This window comes from Thermobia domestica, chromosome 12, assembly GCF_964235325.1.
Source record: "Thermobia domestica chromosome 12, izTheDome1.hap1.1, whole genome shotgun sequence".
In the NCBI taxonomy this organism is placed as follows: Eukaryota; Metazoa; Arthropoda; class Insecta; order Zygentoma; family Lepismatidae; genus Thermobia; species Thermobia domestica.
Window position 1 is genome coordinate 167,138,065 of NC_137465.1, and position 20,927 is coordinate 167,158,991.

The 20,927-nt window shown below is 34.1% G+C and overlaps 1 protein-coding gene across 1 annotated transcript in view; it reads right to left on the reverse strand.

The window, feature by feature from the left end:
• The window catches only part of LOC145666817 (uncharacterized), a 95,457-nt gene that overhangs the window by 32,200 nt on the left and 42,330 nt on the right, over positions 1-20,927 (reverse strand). The window contains exon 3 of the mRNA XM_081734382.1: positions 6,022-6,160. Coding sequence (XP_081590508.1) covers positions 6,022-6,160 — 139 coding nt within the window. The remainder of the gene's footprint in view (positions 1-6,021; positions 6,161-20,927) is intronic.

Sequence of the window (20,927 nt, forward strand, 5' to 3'; positions counted from 1 at the left end):
GACCTTTCTTCCTCTATTCAAACAGGAAGTGGTAAAAACTAGTATAAATTTCTTTCATCTCGACCTTTATTCCTCTATTCAAACAGGAAGTGATAAAAACTAGTATAAATTTCTTTCATCTCGACCTTTATTTCTCTATTCAAACCGGAAGTGGTAAAAACTAGTATAAATTTCTTTCATCTCGACCTTTATTCCTCTATTCAAACAGGAAGTGATAAAAACTAGTATAAATTTCTTTCATCTTGACCTTTATCTCTCTATTCAAACTAGAAGTGGTAAAAACTAGTATAAATTTCTTTCATCTCGACCTTTATCTCTCTATTCAAACTAGAAGTGGTAAAAACTAGTATAAATTTCTTTCATCTCGACCTTTATTTCTCTATTCAAACCGGAAGTGGTAAAAACTAGTATAAATTTCTTTCATCTCGACCTTTATCTCTCTATTCAAACTAGAAGTGGTAAAAACTAGTATAAATTTCTTTCATCTTGACCTCTATTTCTCTATTCAAACCGGAAGTGGTAAAAACTAGTATAAATTTCTTTCATCTCGACCTTTATTCCTCTATTCAAACAGGAAGTGGTAGAAACTAGTATAAATTTCTTTCATCTCGACCTTTATCTCTCTATTCAAACTGGAAGTGGTAAAAACTAGTATAAATTTCTTTCATCTCGACCTTTATTCCTCTATTCAAACCGGAAGTGGTAAAAACTAGTATAAATTTCTTTCATCTCGACCTTTATCTCTCTATTCAAACTAGAAATGGTAAAAACTAGTATAAATTTCTTTCATCTTGACCTTTATTTCTCTATTCAAACCGGAAGTGGTAAAAACTAGTATAAATTTCTTTCATCTCGACCTTTATTCCTCTATTCAAACAGGAAGTGGTAAAAACTAGTATAAATTTCTTTCATCTCGACCTTTATTCCTCTATTCAAACTGGAAGTGGTAAAAACTAGTATAAATTTCTTTCATCTCGACCTTTAATTCCTCTATTCAAACCGGAAGTGGTAAAAACTAGTATAAATTTCTTTCATCTCGACCTTTATTTCTCTATTCAAACCGGAAGTGGTAAAAACTAGTATAAATTTCTTTCATCTCGACCTTTAATTCCTCTATTCAAACCGGAAGTGGTAAAAACTAGTATAAATTTCTTTCATCTCGACCTTTATTTCTCTATTCAAACCGGAAGTGGTAAAAACTAGTATAAAATTCTTTCATCTCGACCTTTATCTCTCTATTCAAACTAGAAGTGGTAAAAACTAGTATAAAATTCTTTCATCTCGACCTTTATTTCTCTATTCAAACCGGAAGTAGTAAAAACTAGTATAAATTTCTTTCATCTCGACCTTTATCTCTCTATTCAAACTAGAAGTGGTAAAAACTAGTATAAATTTCTTTCATCTCGACCTTTATTTCTCTATTCAAACAGGAAGTGGTAAAAACTAGTATAAATTTCTTTCATCTCGACCTTTATCTCTCTATTCAAACCGGAAGTGGTAAAAACTAGTATAAATTTCTTTCATCTCGACCTTTATCTCTCTATTCAAACAGGAAGTGGTAAAAACTAGTATAAATTTCTTTCATCTCGACCTTTATCTCTCTATTCAAACAGGAAGTGGTAAAAACTAGTATAAATTTCTTTCATCTCGACCTTTATCTCTCTATTCAAACTAGAAGTGGTAAAAATTAGTATAAATTTCTTTCATCTCGACCTTTATCTCTCTATTCAAACCGGAAGTGGTAAAAACTAGTATAAATTTCTTTCATCTCGACCTTTCTTCCTCTATTCAAACAGGAAGTGGTAAAAACTAGTATAAATTTCTTTCATCTCGACCTTTATCTCTCTATTCAAACAGGAAGTGGTAAAAACTAGTATAAATTTCTTTCATCTCGACCTTTATTTCTCTATTCAAACAGGAAGTGGTAAAAACTAGTATAAATTTCTTTCATCTTGACCTTTATCTCTCTATTCAAACTAGAAGTGGTAAAAACTAGTTTAAATTTCTTTCATCTCGACCTTTATCTCTCTATTCAAACCGGAAGTGGTAAAACTAGTATAAATTTCTTTCATCTCGACCTTTATTTCTCTATTCAAACCGGAAGTGGTAAAAACTAGTATAAATTTCTTTCATCTTGACCTTTATTTCTCTATTCAAACCGGAAGTGGTAAAAACTAGTATAAATTTCTTTCATCTCGACCTTTATCTCTCTATTCAAACTAGAAATGGTAAAAACTAGTTTAAATTTCTTTCATCTTGACCTTTATTTCTCTATTCAAACCGGAAGTGGTAAAAACTAGTACAAATTTCTTTCATCTCGACCTTTATCTCTCTATTCAAACTAGAAGTGGTAAAAACTAGTATAAATTTCGGTTTCAATATTGATTCCCCATGTAGTAAAAAGTAAGAGAAAGTGGCAAACTGCTCTGGATATGGATTCAGTGCGCAAAAGACAGGTTTCATTCTGATCTTGTCCCTATATTGCAACCCGAAGTTATAGACCAACAGTTTCCGATTTCAGTATTGAATTTATATAGTTAGAAGTCTACTGTAGTTTTACAGTGTAAAACGAAAGTAACTTGATTTTATTTTTATTTTTAAAATGAAACTAACGTTGCCGCTAGAAACTAGGGAATGAAGAGAGTAAGTTGAGGTTTTTTGGTTATATAATAGTCTGATTCAATGAAACTGGCCACCTACAGCACATCTTTTTTTTTAATATGTATTATTATTTTTGGATTAATTTAAATTACACAAATGTAAATCCCCTTTGGCTAGTTAAGATCTTTATTTCAAGGCGAAGTGAGTTTTTCTTTTCATGATATATGTTTCAATATTCTACGCTTTGAACTGTATGCTTCAATAGTCTACTTTTAATACAACATTTGAATTTAACATGGAAATAATTTGTATTTGCCCTATATTACTTACATGTACTAAATACAGCATTTTTTGTGAATGCGACATTCAATAGGGTGTCCGACTCGTCAGAGGCCCTGGGAAAAATGTTATAAAAATCTTAATAAAAGTGGGTATGAAACCAAATTTGTATATGACATAGCTTTATGGCTGAGAAATGAAGGTACATTACAGGAGATGCTGAAAGTGACTTCCCTCCACCTGTATACACAATTCAACACGGCGCAGCATGTTCGTGAATGTTGCTGTCAGAGTATTGGGCATGACTGCCTGGATTTCACGGAAGTCCTCTATGCTGCGTGGTTTGTTCTTGTACCTAGTACACATTAACTTTGAGGTGATCCTACAGAAAAAAGTCAGGCGTAAAGTCATGTGATCTTGGGGGTCATATATCCTTTGAAAATCACTCTGTCAGGGCAAAATGATTGCACCGCAGCCAAAATTGCTTTAGATGTGTGGCATGTTGTCCCATCTTGCTAGTACCAGCCAAGTATCAGTTCCTCGTCATCCAAGTGGTTCACAAACTCATGTAACAATACCTGGTACACTTCACCAGTGACAGTAGTGTGAAAAAAATACCTGATGATGCACTGCTGTGATAATGCACAAAACACGCCTACCTTCTGCGAATGAAGTGTCCATCAACGACTGCATACTGGTTGTCACTACTCCATAAACGTATGTTTTGTGAGTCCACATTTCCTGTGGGGGCGCGGTGGCTCAGTGGTAGAGCGTTCACCTCCGATGCTTGGGATCCCTGGTTCGATCCCAGCTCGCGCCGTGTGGACTTTGTGGTGGACATACATCGTGCTCGTGGGTTTTCTCGGGGTTCTCCCGTTTCCTCCCACTTTCTTCATTCCACCGTTTCATTCATTTCTCATAATCACCGTCTCCTTTAGCCTAACCGGCATATCCGTGGGACGTAAAACTAAAGATTTCATTTCATTTCATTTCATTTTCCACATTTCCTGACATGTTTTAAAGGAACCACTTATCCATTACTGTGTCACAAGAAACACGCGCTCTTCCACAGAATATCAATACACGAACAGTAAGCCAAGCTGCACTGAAAGACGAAACACACACACAGCTCCCGGAATCTCATTGTTGCTACATTTCACAGATTTACAATGCTGCCACGTCCACGAATTATGTGAGAACATTCGAGTGAAATCTAAGTGGTCACATCCAAATAGAAATTTGGTTTCATAACCACTTTTATTAAAATTTTTATAAATTTTTCCCGGAGCCTCTTACGAGTGGGTTCTCCTGTATTTATCAATGGTTTGCCAGCAGTACGTTGAAGTGAAGAATACACATTATTCTAATACAATATCCTTTTAATGCATTTTGCATTGTTCATCAGATGAAAAGCCATTAGATGAGAGTGGGGTTTAGTTACCTGAGAGATAAAAACAGACTTCCGATAATAGTTCCCGCAAATCGATGCAATTGTGCATGAAAATATATTAAAAAACATAAGAAAAAAATTAGATTTCTTGGATTTCAAGCATAATTTTGTAGAAGATATGTATGTTTCAATTTACTATGAAAAATATTTGGTTCTTTATTAGGTTAAGAAACGTACAAGTTTCTCATAGTATTAATTTTATATTGTGCAGATTGCTTTCGGTATGGCGATTCCAGATTATTGTTACATATTCCAATTAGAGCGTACATACATTCTTCAAATTGCAGCGTAGAGAACTTTAAGAACATAAATATTTCTAAACTAATTTTCCGGCTCTCATTACAAATTAAAGTCTGTAAACTTCATTTAGGAGATGATTTATACAATAAGGTAAAAATGAAACGCATAATTTGATTATCATATATTAAAACCAATGATATGGTCAATTTTATACAGTGAGCGATTTTTTTATGGGTGAAAAAGTAATTAGATATGAAAATGATTTAGTAGAATGCAAAATGTTAACCGCATTCGAAAGGAAGTGTATTTGTTATAAAATATAAACGGATAATGACTTACAAACAAGAAATATTATTTAGTGTATCTATAATTGAATCACTCCTAAGTACAGAGTTCATCACCATTTTTGTTTGTAGCAAATCTTTATTTTTAGTTCACACTTTTTAAATCTAACGTTTTAACACATTAATGTTAAACGAATACGTTTACCCTAATTCTTTTTCTAAGAGGCAACTGTAGTGTTTGTTTTCCGAAAATTTGGCTACGTTTAAACCTTTACGTTGATAGCCGATTACTCGAGAACGAAAGCTGTGCAAATGAAAATATTTCATACATGTACTAAGTTAGTCTGTCTTCACGCCAAGATTGTTCAAGATCAGATAACTTTTGTTAAATTGCATACGATATACGAGTATACTACCCTTGTGATTCTTTTAAAACGGAAAATCAAACGAAAGACTAAAAAAAAAAGGATGAAATTAAATTTTCAATGTAACTTTAAAAGAAATTATTTGCTAGTTTAAATATTTAAAAGCTGTGTTTATAATACAGTTGGATTTCGAATTTTTTGAAACTCGACTTTTCCATTTTCTTGAACTTTCCATAACACTCAAAGGTAACATAACTCAGTAAGTCGAATGTTTAAAGACTACAACCTTGATAAGTCGAATTTTAAGAATTTTGTAATCATATTTAAAAACATCGGTAACTCGAACTTTCGTATCTGCAAACCTATACGAATAGAAGTTTACATCTATAAGTCGAATTTCTCTTAATGTGACGTCGATAACTGGAAGCTATATCTCTATGCTTTTACGTAATTGTCATTGTTGCTTAAGTGTACTGTACTTGTGTTTTATTCATGTCTAGTGTTTTATTTTTACTATAATCTTTTTATTCAATTTAAGAAACTTTCACAACTTTCAGTTGTAAAGATTCTATGAATAAAACTTTGAGTTATAGAGGCTGTATAGCCACTTTTCACGAGGAATACGGAACCACGATATCTCGAATTTTTGTTGTGGCTACCTTGATAAAACGAACCTTGATTACTCGAAAAATTCGAATATTTGTCTACACGTATTTCCTTTAGCTTCGAGTTATCGGAGTCCCAATGTATTTCAGCCACTTTTTATAACATATCGTCTACATCATGTTATAAGTGTACTCACCTGAAGGCCCACCTAAGTCTCTCTTGGAGGGATCCTTTAACAAGGACGGACAGGCCCAGCATGAAGTCGCCGAATGTAATGGTACCTGTCTTCCCCCGATCCAACGTACAGAACACATAGTGTGCATATTGGCTGGAATCTGGAAAGAACAAAAATACAAAGTGAATTCATTTTCAATGTTATTTACTTTAACTTAAATGTAATTTAAATTATTTAAAATTCAGTACCTACCTATCTTCAGTGGAATATCTTAGATTGGTAATACATGTAAAATTAATAGAAACAACATACAACTCTAAATTCTGTCTTATAAAACTAATTGACGTGAGTTCAAATCCATTGGGATTGATTTGTATTTAGGTCTTTTGCCAGCAGTGGCGCTAAGCAGGAGGAGCGTTTGAAGGAAATCGAGTTAAAAAAAGAAAAGGTTTTTATGGCGTTAAAAGATGTCTTTCTTTGCCAGTCCTATTTATTTATAGCTTACATTCTGCTGGAAAAAAATAAATGAATCTTTAAGTCCCAGGATTATACTGGCTAGGCTAAAGGAGATGGTAATGATGAGAAATGAATGAAATGGTGGAATGAGGAAAGTGGGAGAACCCCGAGAGAACCCACGCACACGGTGTTTGTCCACAACAAAGCTTACTTGACGCAAGCTGGGGTCGAACCAAGGACCAAATGCACCAGAGGTGAACGCTCTACCACTGAGCCACCGCGGCCCACATTCTACTGGAACAGACTGTTCATATATTTATCCACTGAACGTGTAAATAAAACACCTTATTAAGTAGCAGATTTTATTTATTGTTTGTATTTAACTCCTACCTGAGTGTATTTAACAGAAATACTCCTATGAGTGACAAACATTTCTTGTAAAACTTTTTTCTTAACTAGAATTACAAACTAAGAATTTTTTTAAAAAAAAGTAGTAAAAATATTTTATTTTTTCATGTTATTGGCCTTAACTTACACACTGCACAATACCCACAATGGAGCTATATTGGAAAATTAGTATAGTCTCCGCAGTTGAATTCGAAAATACAGGATCGACATTTCAATAATTGATGAACATACTTCACACTGCGTGCATCTATCAAGGCCCGAAAATGTAACCTACATCTGACTCCCATATGCGATTATTATGTATCTTGTAAAATTAACACTTATCTATATGAACCAAGCCTGTGTCTTCGATAAACAATGTAAAGGCAAAAAATTGAAACGAATGAAACGATGCTTGGTGTCTTTCTGCTCCTAGATCGCTCCACCGATTTTTATGATTTTTGGTATATGAGTGGAACCTGGTCTAACTAACTGTTTCGCACATTTTCAGAAGAAGAAGAAGAAGAAGGGTTGACGGGGATTACATGCAAAAATAATCGTAAACGACCGAAAGTATTGTCCAATCCATAATTTTCAGAGTCTCCAAGGTGAAAAGTGACACTTCCGATGCCATTTATTTATTTATCTTTTAGTTTAATGTTCCACGGAAGCTCAGGGAGACAGTGATGATAAGATGGATGATAATGATGGAATGATAAAAGTAGGAAGGAAACAGGAGAAAACTGTAGTTTAGGACTTTGTTCCCCATACGTATTATAAGGAGAAAAGGGTTCAAATACTTTTCATAAGACTATTATCCAGGAGCACGAATGAACACTTCAGTTAGCATTTAATTATAAACAATTTCTATTATTATTATTATTATTATTATTATTATTATTATTATTATTATTATTATTATTATTATTATTATTATTATTATTATTATTAAAAGTTTTTTTTTATGCATTCCAAATTCAGTTTTAACAGACGTTCTTCAAACAATGGTATTAGACTAAGGAGAATATGATCGCAAAACGCGACCTTGATATCGGTAAGGACATAGTAAAGAAGATTGCGGTTCAAGATCTCAAAAAAATGTAGGCTTCCTAACAAGTAGAAGTCAGGATGGGAAATGGTTTATGTTACACAATAATGACCGCAGGCACAAAGCAATTATTATCCAATAGTTTGTTGCACAGAACTTGGTGACTATTTTAAACCAAACACACAATTCACCAGACTTGGGACCAGCTCATTATTTGATATTCATAAAGGCGAACAAAAAGGACTATTTTGAATCTGTTTCGAGAATAGAAAGTATCAGAACAAATGAATTCAACAAGAGAGGAAAGGGTTCTGCAGGGAAATCCAAAAACTATACAGCCGTGTCAAGAAATATGTATACTCAAAGGGGGAGGGCATATCCTGAAGACTACGATGAGATCAAAGTGCTCTATTCCTATTTTGAACTCTATTATACCACCTTCGAAACATAGTATATTGTGTGTTTTTGTCTTGTTCTCCACAGTTGATATATTTATTCTGAGCTTCTGTCGCATAAAATCCTGCTTTTGGTGTTTCATTTGAATACATAAATACATAGTAGATTCCAAATATGTATTTATGCTTGCTTTTCTGTATTCAATTAAAATGCAAATCTAGTTTCGAGTTATTGGTGGACTTAATTGATCTAGCCAATGTAATTGTCATTTAAAATAGTTTTCATAGAAAAGAAAGAAACTTAATTTGCATCAGACAAAAAAGTTGATGTACAAAAGTGCATACATCATATTATGATTTCCATATAATTACGTACGTGTAAGAACATTATGAGCTTATATATTTTGTTGATTTCAACAGAACATCATCTTTACAGAATATAATCACAAACATATGAGATGATACATACTAAAATGAAATATAGTTAAATACTAACCGAGTCTGTCTCTGCCCTTTATATCGTAGATCAGTGGTCGCCAAACTTAAGAAGATTCTGAGCTACCGTACCGTTTTTAAATTCTACTGTGAACTACCAACCAAAAGAACTACTAACTTTTTTTTAAAAAATCTGACATTTGTTTATTGCCTATAAACTTACACTTCTAGTAAATATGAAATCAAACTATCCAAGTTAGTAAATGTCTAATATACACACAAAAAATCAAACTATCCAAGTTAGCAAATGTCTAATATACACACGAAAAATCAAACTATCCAAATTAGCAAATGTCTAATATACACACGAAAAATTAAACTATCCCAGTTAGCAAATGTCTAATATACACACGAAAAATCAAACTATCCAAGTTAGCAAATGTCTAATATACACACAAAAAATCAAACTATCCAAGTTAGCAAATGTCTAATATACACACGAAAAACATAACGTACACAACTCCACGCGTATATAATCAACTGTGAAATGAGGCTGACAATAGCAGTTGCATGGAAGAAACAAGCAGTTGTTGACGTCAGCTCAGTGGAGGAATCAAGGTTAGCCAACCGAAACGTTAACGCGATCTACCGAAAATGTCCCTGCTAGCTACTAGTAACTTGAGTAGTAGTGGTCCCCGTATATCTAGTCGAGTCAGCAAAAATTTTTGTGACGTCATAGGTCAAAGGTCAATGACCTTGGCCCGGGGTCAATGACCGAGGGGTACCTAGGACTACCCCCTCTAAATTTTGGCAGGGGTACCTTGGCCCACCCCTTAAATTTTGGCAGGGGTACATAGGACCACCCCCCCTTAAATTTTGGAAATTGCCAAATCTAAAAATTGGGTGTGGTAGCCTAGGACCAGGGTATGTACCTCTATTAGTATTGGGTGTCTATGTCGTTCCCTTTCATGGGTAAAAAATTGCCAAAAATTGAAATTTCGGGGGTTTTTGACCTAATTTATCCCCTTTGATGAGGTGTTATTACCTTATATAGTTATATGGGCGTATACAGGGGTTCATTACCTTTCATAAGACATGGGTATATTAATGCACCCATTGAGAAATTTGGGAGGGGTACCTTGGCCCACCCCTTAAATTTTGGAAATTGCCCAATTTAAACATTTGGTATTATAGTACAGGACCCTAATATGTATTATGATAAATTTGGATGGTCCACCTTGTTTCCTTTTAGGGGTACCAAATTGCCAAAATATAAACGTAAGCAATACGTTATACCACGTGTTTGGTTTTTGGCTCAATTTATCCCCTTTGATGAGGTGTTATTACCTTATATGGTTATATGGTCATGTATAGGGGTCCATTACCTTTCATAAGACATGGGTATATTAATGCACCCCCGGGAGGGGTACCATGGCCCACCCCTTAAATTTTGGAAATTGACCAATTTCAACATTGGGTATTATAGTACAGGACCCTAATATGTATCATGATAAATTTGGGTGGTCCACCTCATTTCCTTTTAGGGGTACAAAATTGCCAAAATATAAACGTAAGCAATACGTTGTACCACGTGTTTGGTTTTCGACCTAATTTATCTCCTTGGATGTGGTCCTATTACCTTATATGATTATATGGTCATGTATAGGGGTCCATTCCTTTCATAAGACATAGGTACATTTGTGCACCCCTTTAAATTTTTGGATGGTCCACCCCCTAAATTTTGGCAGGGGTACATAGGACCACCCCCCTTAAATTTTGGAAATTGCCAAATCTAAAAATTTGGTATGGTAGCCTAGGACCATAGTATGTACCTCTATCAGTATTGGGTGTCTATGTCGTTCCCTTTTAGGGGTAAAAAATTGCCAAAAATTCAAATTTCGGGGTTTTTTGACCTAATTTATCCCCTTGGATGAGGTGTTATTACCTTATATAGTTATATGGGCGTATACAGGGGTCCATTACCTTTCATAAGATATGGGTATATTTGTGCACTCCTTTAAAAATTTGGGAGGGGTACCTTGGCCCACCCTTAAATTTTGGAAATTGACCAATTTAAACATTGGGTATTATAGCACAGGACCCTAATATGTATCTTGATAAATTTGGGCGGTCCACCTCATTCCCTTCTAGGGGTACAAAATTGCCAAAACTATAAACGTAAGCAATACGTTATACCACGTGTTTGGTTTTTGGTCGATTTTATTCCCTTTGATGATGTGTTATTATCCTATATAGTTATATGGTCATGTATAGGGGTCCATTACCTTTCATAAGATATGGGTATATTTGTGCACTCCTTTAAAAATTTGGGAGGGGTACTTTGGCCCACCCTTAAATTTTGGAAATTGCCCAATTTAAACATTTGGTATTATAGTACCGGATCCTAACATGTAGTATGATAAATTTGGATGGTCCACCTCGTTTCCTTCTAGGGGTACAAAATTGTCAAAATATAAACGTAAGCAATACGTTGTACCACGTGTTTGGTCTTTTGGCCCAATTTATCCTCTTGGATGAGGTTCTATTACCTTATATGGTTATATGGTTATGTATAGGGGTCTATTCCCTATCATAAGACATAGGTACATTTGTGCACCCCTTAAATTTTAGAAATTGCTCATTTTATATATTTGGTATTATAGTACTGGACCCTAACATGTATTATGATAAATTTGGGTGGTCCACCTCGTTCCCTTTTAGGGGTACAAATTGCCAAATTTTAGTACAACCACGTGTTTGGTTTGACCTAAGTTATCCCCTTGGATGAGGTTCTATTACCTTATATGGTTATATGGTTATGTATAGGGGTCTATTCCCTATCATAAGACATAGGTACATTTGTGCACTCCTTTTAAATTTTTGGTAGGGGTACATTGGACCACCCCTTAAATTTTGGAAATTGCTCAATTTAAGCATTCGGTATCATAGTACATGACCTCAACATGTATCATGATAAATTTGGGTGGTCCATCTTGTTCCCTTTCATGGGTAAAAATTACTAAAATATAAACATAAGCAATATGTTGTACCATGCGTTTGGTTTTTGGCCCAATTTCTTCCCTTTGATGGGGTTCTATTACCTTATATGGTTATATGGTCATGTATATGGGTTCATTTTCTATCATAAGACATGGGTACATTGACGCACCCCTTGAAAAATTTGGGAGGGGTATCTTGGCTCATCCACTCGGTTTTAGAAATTGTTTTAATATAAGCATTTGGTATCATAGTACAGGACTTCAATATGTACCACTATAAATTTGGATGGTCCACATCGTTCCCTTTCATGGGTAAAGAACTACCAAAAATCGAATTTCGGAGGTTATTGACACCTATTTAGCACGTTATATGGTTTATTACCTTTATATGTTTATGTTCCCTTTTAAATTTGGGAATTATCAAATAACAAAATTCGGTAAACGTTTTCTAGGACCCATTGGTGTTCCTCTTATGGCCAAATATTCAAAATTTAAATGTTATTGACCGGCTTTATTATTGAATAAGTACAGGATTTATTACTTTTTTTCATAAGACACAGGTGTATTTGTGTACCAATCTTAAATTTTGGGAGGGGGTACATTTCTTATTGTCATATCAATAATTGGTAAATGTTCTTTGGGTAAATCATTGTGATCACGTGATCAGTTATTGACCTATGATGGGATTAGGAGTCCAGGACATTGGTACATTGAAACTTTGTAGGATAATTTGAGAATGCGTCATTGGTATTGATTATTACAGCCAAATATAAACGTAAGCAAGACGTTGTACCACGTGATTGACCTTGAGTTTTAGAAATCTGATAGCTAACCTTATTGAATCTTATGACTCATAGTCTTAAGGGAATACATGCTACAACACTGGCAAAGTTATTGTTGATGCAATTTGATTGGCTGATCACTATCTTTCGTGCAATCTGATTGGCTGATCACTATCTTTCGTGCAATCTGATTGGTTGATGAGTTTTAAATCTTTGCTGCATTCAGTTTTAAGTTTTGTTTTACATTTAAAAATCTTGTTTTCGTTCAACATTTTGCACTCAATGATAAATATGATCAAAACCGTTTATTTGTTAATCGAATAGTTAAAAACCGGATAAAGTTTGACGGTTAACCGTGAAACGTAAAATTTTTTAGTTTGAAATTTTTTGTTTTAATTTTTTTTGTTTCAGAATTTTGTTTGAAATTTGTTTCAAAATTTTTTGTTTGAAAATTTTTTTGTTTGAAATTTTTTGTTGCAAAATTTTGTTTGAAATTTTTTTGTTTAAAATTTTTTGTTCGAAATTTTTGTTTTGAAATTTTTCGTTTCAGAATTTTGTTTGAAAATTTTTTTTGTAAATTTTTTGTTTAAAATTTTTTTGTTTGAATTTTTTTTTCGTTTCAAATTTTTGTTTAAAATTTTTGTTTGAAATTTTTCGTTTCCAAATTTTGTTTGAAATTTTTTGTTTCAAAATTTTGTTTGAAATTTTTTTTGTTTCAAAATTTTGTTTGAATTTCTTTCGTTTGAAATTTTTTTTTGTTTGAATGTTTTTCGTTTCAAAATTTTGTTTCAAAGATTTTTGTTTGAAATTTTTTGTTTCAAAGTTTGGTTTGACATTTTTAAAAGTTTGTGCACTCATTAGTAAAGAACCGGAACTGTTTAGAACAAAAACCTTTGACAACATTGTGGTGCAATAGTACACGTCAGAATATGGTGCAATAGTACACGTCAGAACACTATAATGCAACGTCATCAGTTTTGCATCATATATAAGTATCGTTCGAGTTAGTATTCATGATAACGTCATCATGGCTACTTGTCTGCAGTTTCTAAACACGTGATGTAATGAAATCATTTACCAAGATTACTGATTTACAACAGAATGTACCTTATAGAATTTTAGCTAGCCAAATGATCCCTACAAAGTTTGGATTAAGAATCGTAGTGAAGCTTGAAAATGATAAGAATATAATTTTACCAGCAAGATATTTTCCCGTGGAGGCATCAAAACAAGAAGAACTGCTGCGTTTCTTAAATACTGGATCTGTATCTTTATGCTATAAAAGACTCTTGGGTCGAAGTCATCAGTTTGAATTTAGTACACAGCCAGATTCGTCAGCAATTGTGATGAAATCATGAATCAGCACATTTCTTTCCAATGACGTCAGCCGTAGTTGTATGAATGTGGTTGGTCAGCATGACGTCAGCAACTGTGATGAAATCATGAATTCAAACGTCAGCACATGACGTCAGCCGTAGTTCTATAAATCAACCAATACCGTGAAATCATTTGAGCAAGTGCTTTTCGGGAGGAAAGATGTGTACTTCTAACGATAAAGAATTCATCTTCGCAAGCTATTATCCAATAAACAAAACATGTGATGATTGGTATCAGTGCTAGAACATTTGACCCAGTGATTCGATTGGGCAAAGCAGAACAATTTGGTGTACAACTGACCTGTGAAGAATGGCACGAATCGACCAAATGAACGATTAGCTAAATGTGACCATAGTCAAATCATTAGGCTCAAATCATGAAGTGGTGCTCGAAGAGAAGATGGTGCTGTTACGTAAAAAGAGTACATTTCATGTCCCTCGCAACATGGTGTATCTAACACAAACTGAATGGAACAAATTCATCAGCGTATTTCAGTGTGTGAAACATGCAGTGGAAGTGTGCAACAAAACAAGTATATTCCTGAAAAAGTACTATTTTGAAAAATGTGTCATGCATATTGTACAACATGTATCTAGATATTGTGATGGTTGTCAACATCGTTCATGGGTGCATACCTGTATTGATAAACAGTTTATTTGTGATCAAATGAACATTGAGTTTCCACCAATTGATATTGCAATAGACTTTAAAGACTTCAATTGGAATTAAAATTATACGCTAAAGACAAACTAGTGCAAGAAGTTCAAAATACATTGTATCGACAATATCCAGAACCACTATCTGGTATGGATGTATGTGGAGTGTAATAAAATGATCCATTTCAATGAATTGTGTTTTTTTCATTTCAAGTACAACCCCATATTCTGACGTGTACTATTGCATCATGTTCTAACGTGTACTATTGCACCACAATGTTGTCAAAGGTTTTTGTTCTAAACAGTTCCGGTTCTTTACTAATGAGTGCACAAACTTTTAAAAATGTCAAACCAAACTTTGAAACAAAAAATTTCAAACAAAAATCTTTGAAACAAAATTTTGAAACGAAAAACATTCAAACAAAAAAATTTCAAACGAAAGAAATTCAAACAAAATTTTGAAACAAAAAAAATTTCAAACAAAATTTTGAAACAAAAAATTTCAAACAAAATTTGGAAACGAAAAATTTCAAACAAAAATTTTAAACAAAAATTTGAAACGAAAAAAAATTTCAAACAAAAAAATTTTAAACAAAAAATTTACAAAAAAAATTTTCAAACAAAATTCTGAAACGAAAAATTTCAAAACAAAAATTTCGAACAAAAAATTTTAAACAAAAAAATTTCAAACAAAATTTTGCAACAAAAAATTTCAAACAAAAAAATTTTCAAACAAAAAATTTTGAAACAAATTTCAAACAAAATTCTGAAACAAAAAAAATTAAAACAAAAAATTTCAAACTAAAAAAATTTTACGTTTCACGGTTAACCGTCAAACTTTATCCGGTTTTTAACTATTCGATTAACAAATAAACGGTTTTGATCATATTTATCATTGAGTGCAAAATGTTGAACGAAAACAAGATTTTTAAATGTAAAACAAAACTTAAAACTGAATGCAGCAAAGATTTAAAACTCATCAACCAATCAGATTGCACGAAAGATAGTGATCAGCCAATCAGATTGCACGAAAGATAGTGATCAGCCAATCAAATTGCATCAACAATAACTTTGCCAGTGTTGTAGCATGTATTCCCTTAAGACTATGAGTCATAAGATTCAATAAGGTTAGCTATCAGATTTCTAAAACTCAAGGTCAATCACGTGGTACAACGTCTTGCTTACGTTTATATTTGGCTGTAATAATCAATACCAATGACGCATTCTCAAATTATCCTACAAAGTTTCAATGTACCAATGTCCTGGACTCCTAATCCCATCATAGGTCAATAACTGATCACGTGATCACAATGATTTACCCAAAGAACATTTACCAATTATTGATATGACAATAAGAAATGTACCCCCTCCCAAAATTTAAGATTGGTACACAAATACACCTGTGTCTTATGAAAAAAAGTAATAAATCCTGTACTTATTCAATAATAAAGCCGGTCAATAACATTTAAATTTTGAATATTTGGCCATAAGAGGAACACCAATGGGTCCTAGAAAACGTTTACCGAATTTTGTTATTTGATAATTCCCAAATTTAAAAGGGAACATAAACATATAAAGGTAATAAACCATATAACGTGCTAAATAGGTGTCAATAACCTCCGAAATTCGATTTTTGGTAGTTCTTTACCCATGAAAGGGAACGATGTGGACCATCCAAATTTATAGTGGTACATATTGAAGTCCTGTACTATGATACCAAATGCTTATATTAAAACAATTTCTAAAACCGAGTGGATGAGCCAAGATACCCCTCCCAAATTTTTCAAGGGGTGCGTCAATGTACCCATGTCTTATGATAGAAAATGAACCCATATACATGACCATATAACCATATAAGGCAATAGAACCCCATCAAAGGGAAGAAATTGGGCCAAAAACCAAACGCATGGTACAACATATTGCTTATGTTTATATTTTAGTAATTTTTACCCATGAAAGGGAACAAGATGGACCACCCAAATTTATCATGATACATGTTGAGGTCATGTACTATGATACCGAATGCTTAAATTGAGCAATTTCCAAAATTTAAGGGGTGGTCCAATGTACCCCTACCAAAAATTTAAAAGGAGTGCACAAATGTACCTATGTCTTATGATAGGGAATAGACCCCTATACATAACCATATAACCATATAAGGTAATAGAACCTCATCCAAGGGGATAACTTAGGTCAAACCAAACATGTGGTTGTACTAAAATTTGGCAATTTGTACCCCTAAAAGGGAACGAGGTGGACCACCCAAATTTATCATAATACATGTTAGGGTCCAGTACTATAATACCAAATATATAAAATGAGCAATTTCTAAAATTTAAGGGGTGCACAAATGTACCTATGTCTTATGATAGGGAATAGACCCCTATACATAACCATATAACCATATAAGGTAATAGAACCTCATCCAAGAGGATAAATTGGGCCAAAAGACCAAACACGTGGTACAACGTATTGCTTACGTTTATATTTTGACAATTTTGTACCCCTAGAAGGAAACGAGGTGGACCATCCAAATTTATCATACTACATGTTAGGATCCGGTACTATAATACCAAATGTTTAAATTGGGCAATTTCCAAAATTTAAGGGTGGGCCAAAGTACCCCTCCCAAATTTTTAAAGGAGTGCACAAATATACCCATATCTTATGAAAGGTAATGGACCCCTATACATGACCATATAACTATATAGGATAATAACACATCATCAAAGGGAATAAAATCGACCAAAAACCAAACACGTGGTATAACGTATTGCTTACGTTTATAGTTTTGGCAATTTTGTACCCCTAGAAGGGAATGAGGTGGACCGCCCAAATTTATCAAGATACATATTAGGGTCCTGTGCTATAATACCCAATGTTTAAATTGGTCAATTTCCAAAATTTAAGGGTGGGCCAAGGTACCCCTCCCAAATTTTTAAAGGAGTGCACAAATATACCCATATCTTATGAAAGGTAATGGACCCCTGTATACGCCCATATAACTATATAAGGTAATAACACCTCATCCAAGGGGATAAATTAGGTCAAAAAACCCCGAAATTTGAATTTTTGGCAATTTTTTACCCCTAAAAGGGAACGACATAGACACCCAATACTGATAGAGGTACATACTATGGTCCTAGGCTACCATACCAAATTTTTAGATTTGGCAATTTCCAAAATTTAAGGGGGGTGGTCCTATGTACCCCTGCCAAAATTTAGGGGGTGGACCATCCAAAAATTTAAAGGGGTGCACAAATGTACCTATGTCTTATGAAAGGAATGGACCCCTATACATGACCATATAATCATATAAGGTAATAGGACCACATCCAAGGAGATAAATTAGGTCGAAAACCAAACACGTGGTACAACGTATTGCTTACGTTTATATTTTGGCAATTTTGTACCCCTAAAAGGAAATGAGGTGGACCACCCAAATTTATCATGATACACATTAGGGTCCTGTACTATAATACCCAATGTTGAAATTGGTCAATTTCCAAAATTTAAGGGGTGGGCCATGGTACCCCTCCCGGGGGTGCATTAATATACCCATGTCTTATGAAAGGTAATGGACCCCTATACATGACCATATAACCATATAAGGTAATAACACCTCATCAAAGGGGATAAATTGAGCCAAAAACCAAACACGTGGTATAACGTATTGCTTACGTTTATATTTTGGCAATTTGGTACCCCTAAAAGGAAACAAGGTGGACCATCCAAATTTATCATAATACATATTAGGGTCCTGTACTATAATACCAAATGTTTAAATTGGGCAATTTCCAAAATTTAAGGGGTGGGCCAAGGTACCCCTCCCAAATTTCTCAATGGGTGCATTAATATACCCATGTCTTATGAAAGGTAATGAACCCCTGTATACGCCCATATAACTATATAAGGTAATAACACCTCATCAAAGGGGATAAATTAGGTCAAAAACCCCCGAAATTTCAATTTTTGGCAATTTTTTACCCATGAAAGGGAACGACATAGACACCCAATACTAATAGAGGTACATACCCTGGTCCTAGGCTACCACACCCAATTTTTAGATTTGGCAATTTCCAAAATTTAAGGGGGGGTGGTCCTATGTACCCCTGCCAAAATTTAAGGGGTGGGCCAAGGTACCCCTGCCAAAATTTAGAGGGGGTAGTCCTAGGTACCCCTCGGTCATTGACCCCGGGCCAAGGTCATTGACCTTTGACCTATGACGTCACAAAAATTTTTGCTGACTCGACTAGATATACGGGGACCACTACTACTACTTGCGATCGATGGTTTGGAGATTACTGTCATAGACGAAGGGTTACTTTGAATCAAATTTTGTTCAGATCCGGCCAGTAGTTACCCAGAAATAAAGTACCTAATAAAGCTGAATCAAGCGTGTTGCTGGCCGAGCACGGCCACCAAATATAGTGATCTTTATTCCTTAGACCATGGGCTACTTGCCCATCAAAGTGTTTTCCGATTCGGCCAGTAGTTATCAAAAAGTAAAGTATAACATACACCCACACACACACATCTGCAATAAAACTAAAAGCTCCAGTGTGCTTACTCCGGGAGCTAAAAAGGGACTATTATGAGTGGACATGATTGCTTATGAATACTGGGTGGAGTAAGATCAGGTGGATATACTGGTGAAAGACGGATGGAAACTTGGTAAAAGTAGTACCAATCAACAACTGGTATATCAAATAGGAAAAATAAGAATTTATTAACTTTAATTACACATTTATAAAGTTAAGAACAGCGTAAAGCAAGTATAGCACTAAAATCCTAACTATATATAAAACTACATGAACTGACATAAATTAAAGGGGTGCTTCCGATTGACGTGGAAAGTTGAAATTTGGCATGATTGTAGCTTTCTACGACTAACGGACAGAAAAATTGCCAAAAGTGAACGTTTTCAATTTTTAGGGGATCTAAAGGGAGGATGAAAAACTTCCCCATGTTATTTAAATGTGTCTTTATTTGGACATATAATCTCATGTTTTAGGTACTTGGAATTAGAATAAGATCTTGAAATTCGGTATGCTTGTACGTTTTCGTTAGCATTACCTAAGTAAGTCAGTAAAAATAAAAATCCCAACTTTAGAGTGGTTTTATGGAGAACTGAAAAATCTTTCACATGTTATTTATTTGGAACACCTTTTACACCGCAAAATTATTGGGCACTTCCTGTATTGCTACAATGATTAAACTTGACACGATCGTAGCTTTTTGTCACTTACCGACGGAAAAATTGCCAAAAATGAATATTATTATTAATTTTTAGAGGGTCTAAAGGGGAGATGAAGAAATTTCCCATGTTATTTAAATGGATCTTTTTTTTTAACCTATAATCTCATATTTTAGGTTCTTGGAATTAGAACACAAATGTGAAACTCGGTATGCTTGTACGTTTTCGTTATCGTTACCTAAGTAAATCAGTAGAAATAAAAAAAATCCAACTTCAGGGTGGTTTTATGAGGAACTGGAAAAATCTTTCCCATGCTATTTATATGGGACATCTTCTACACCCCAAAATGTTTAACCACTTCCGGCAGGATTAGAATGATGAAATTTGGCATGATTGTAGCCTTCCTGGACTAACCTACAGGAAAATTGCCAAAAGTGAATATTTTTAATTTTTTAGGGATCTAAAGGGGGATGAAGAAATGCCCATGTTATTTACTGTAAATAGGTATTTTCTCGGGATACAAAATCTTGTTTTAAATAGTTGAAATAGGAGAAAAAAACTTGAAATTCAGTAGAATTGTGGGTTTAAGAGGTGCGAGGCCAAGGCCGAGCAAACGCGGGTCTGTGAGAGTGAAGCCCCCATTGATGTAAAGGGTGATACGCAAGAAATGCGTGGCCAAAGCAGAGGAAGCACGAAGGGTCTGGGGGCAGAGCCCCCAGCTAGCCAAACGCTAATTTTATATATACAAAGCTGGATGTTTGTTTGATTATATGAATGTTTGTTCACTATACATATTCACGTCGTTGGCTTGCCTCACTTCTAACATGTAAGTAGCTATAGGGAACAAACAGTAGCCTATCTAGAATTTTTAAAATGCATATCCTAAGAGGGTAGGAAGTTCAAAATATATGCCAAAAATTTAGCATTTCATGATTCCCTCAACAGATTAAACTTGATATATAAGCTCCTGGCTAAAATAAGATGACACATGTTCAAGCGTTTACAAAAAAAACTGCTTTTAAAAGGAAAATGGGTCAATTTCTATAGTATTTTTTTTTATTTTCACATTTTATATTAATAAAATGGGGAAAATAATCAAACAGTTGAAAGGCTTCAAACCAATTTTTGAAAATTGAATATTCTCTGTATACAAAACAAGAAATTCTGAGTAAGTGAATGACTGAATGATCAACGT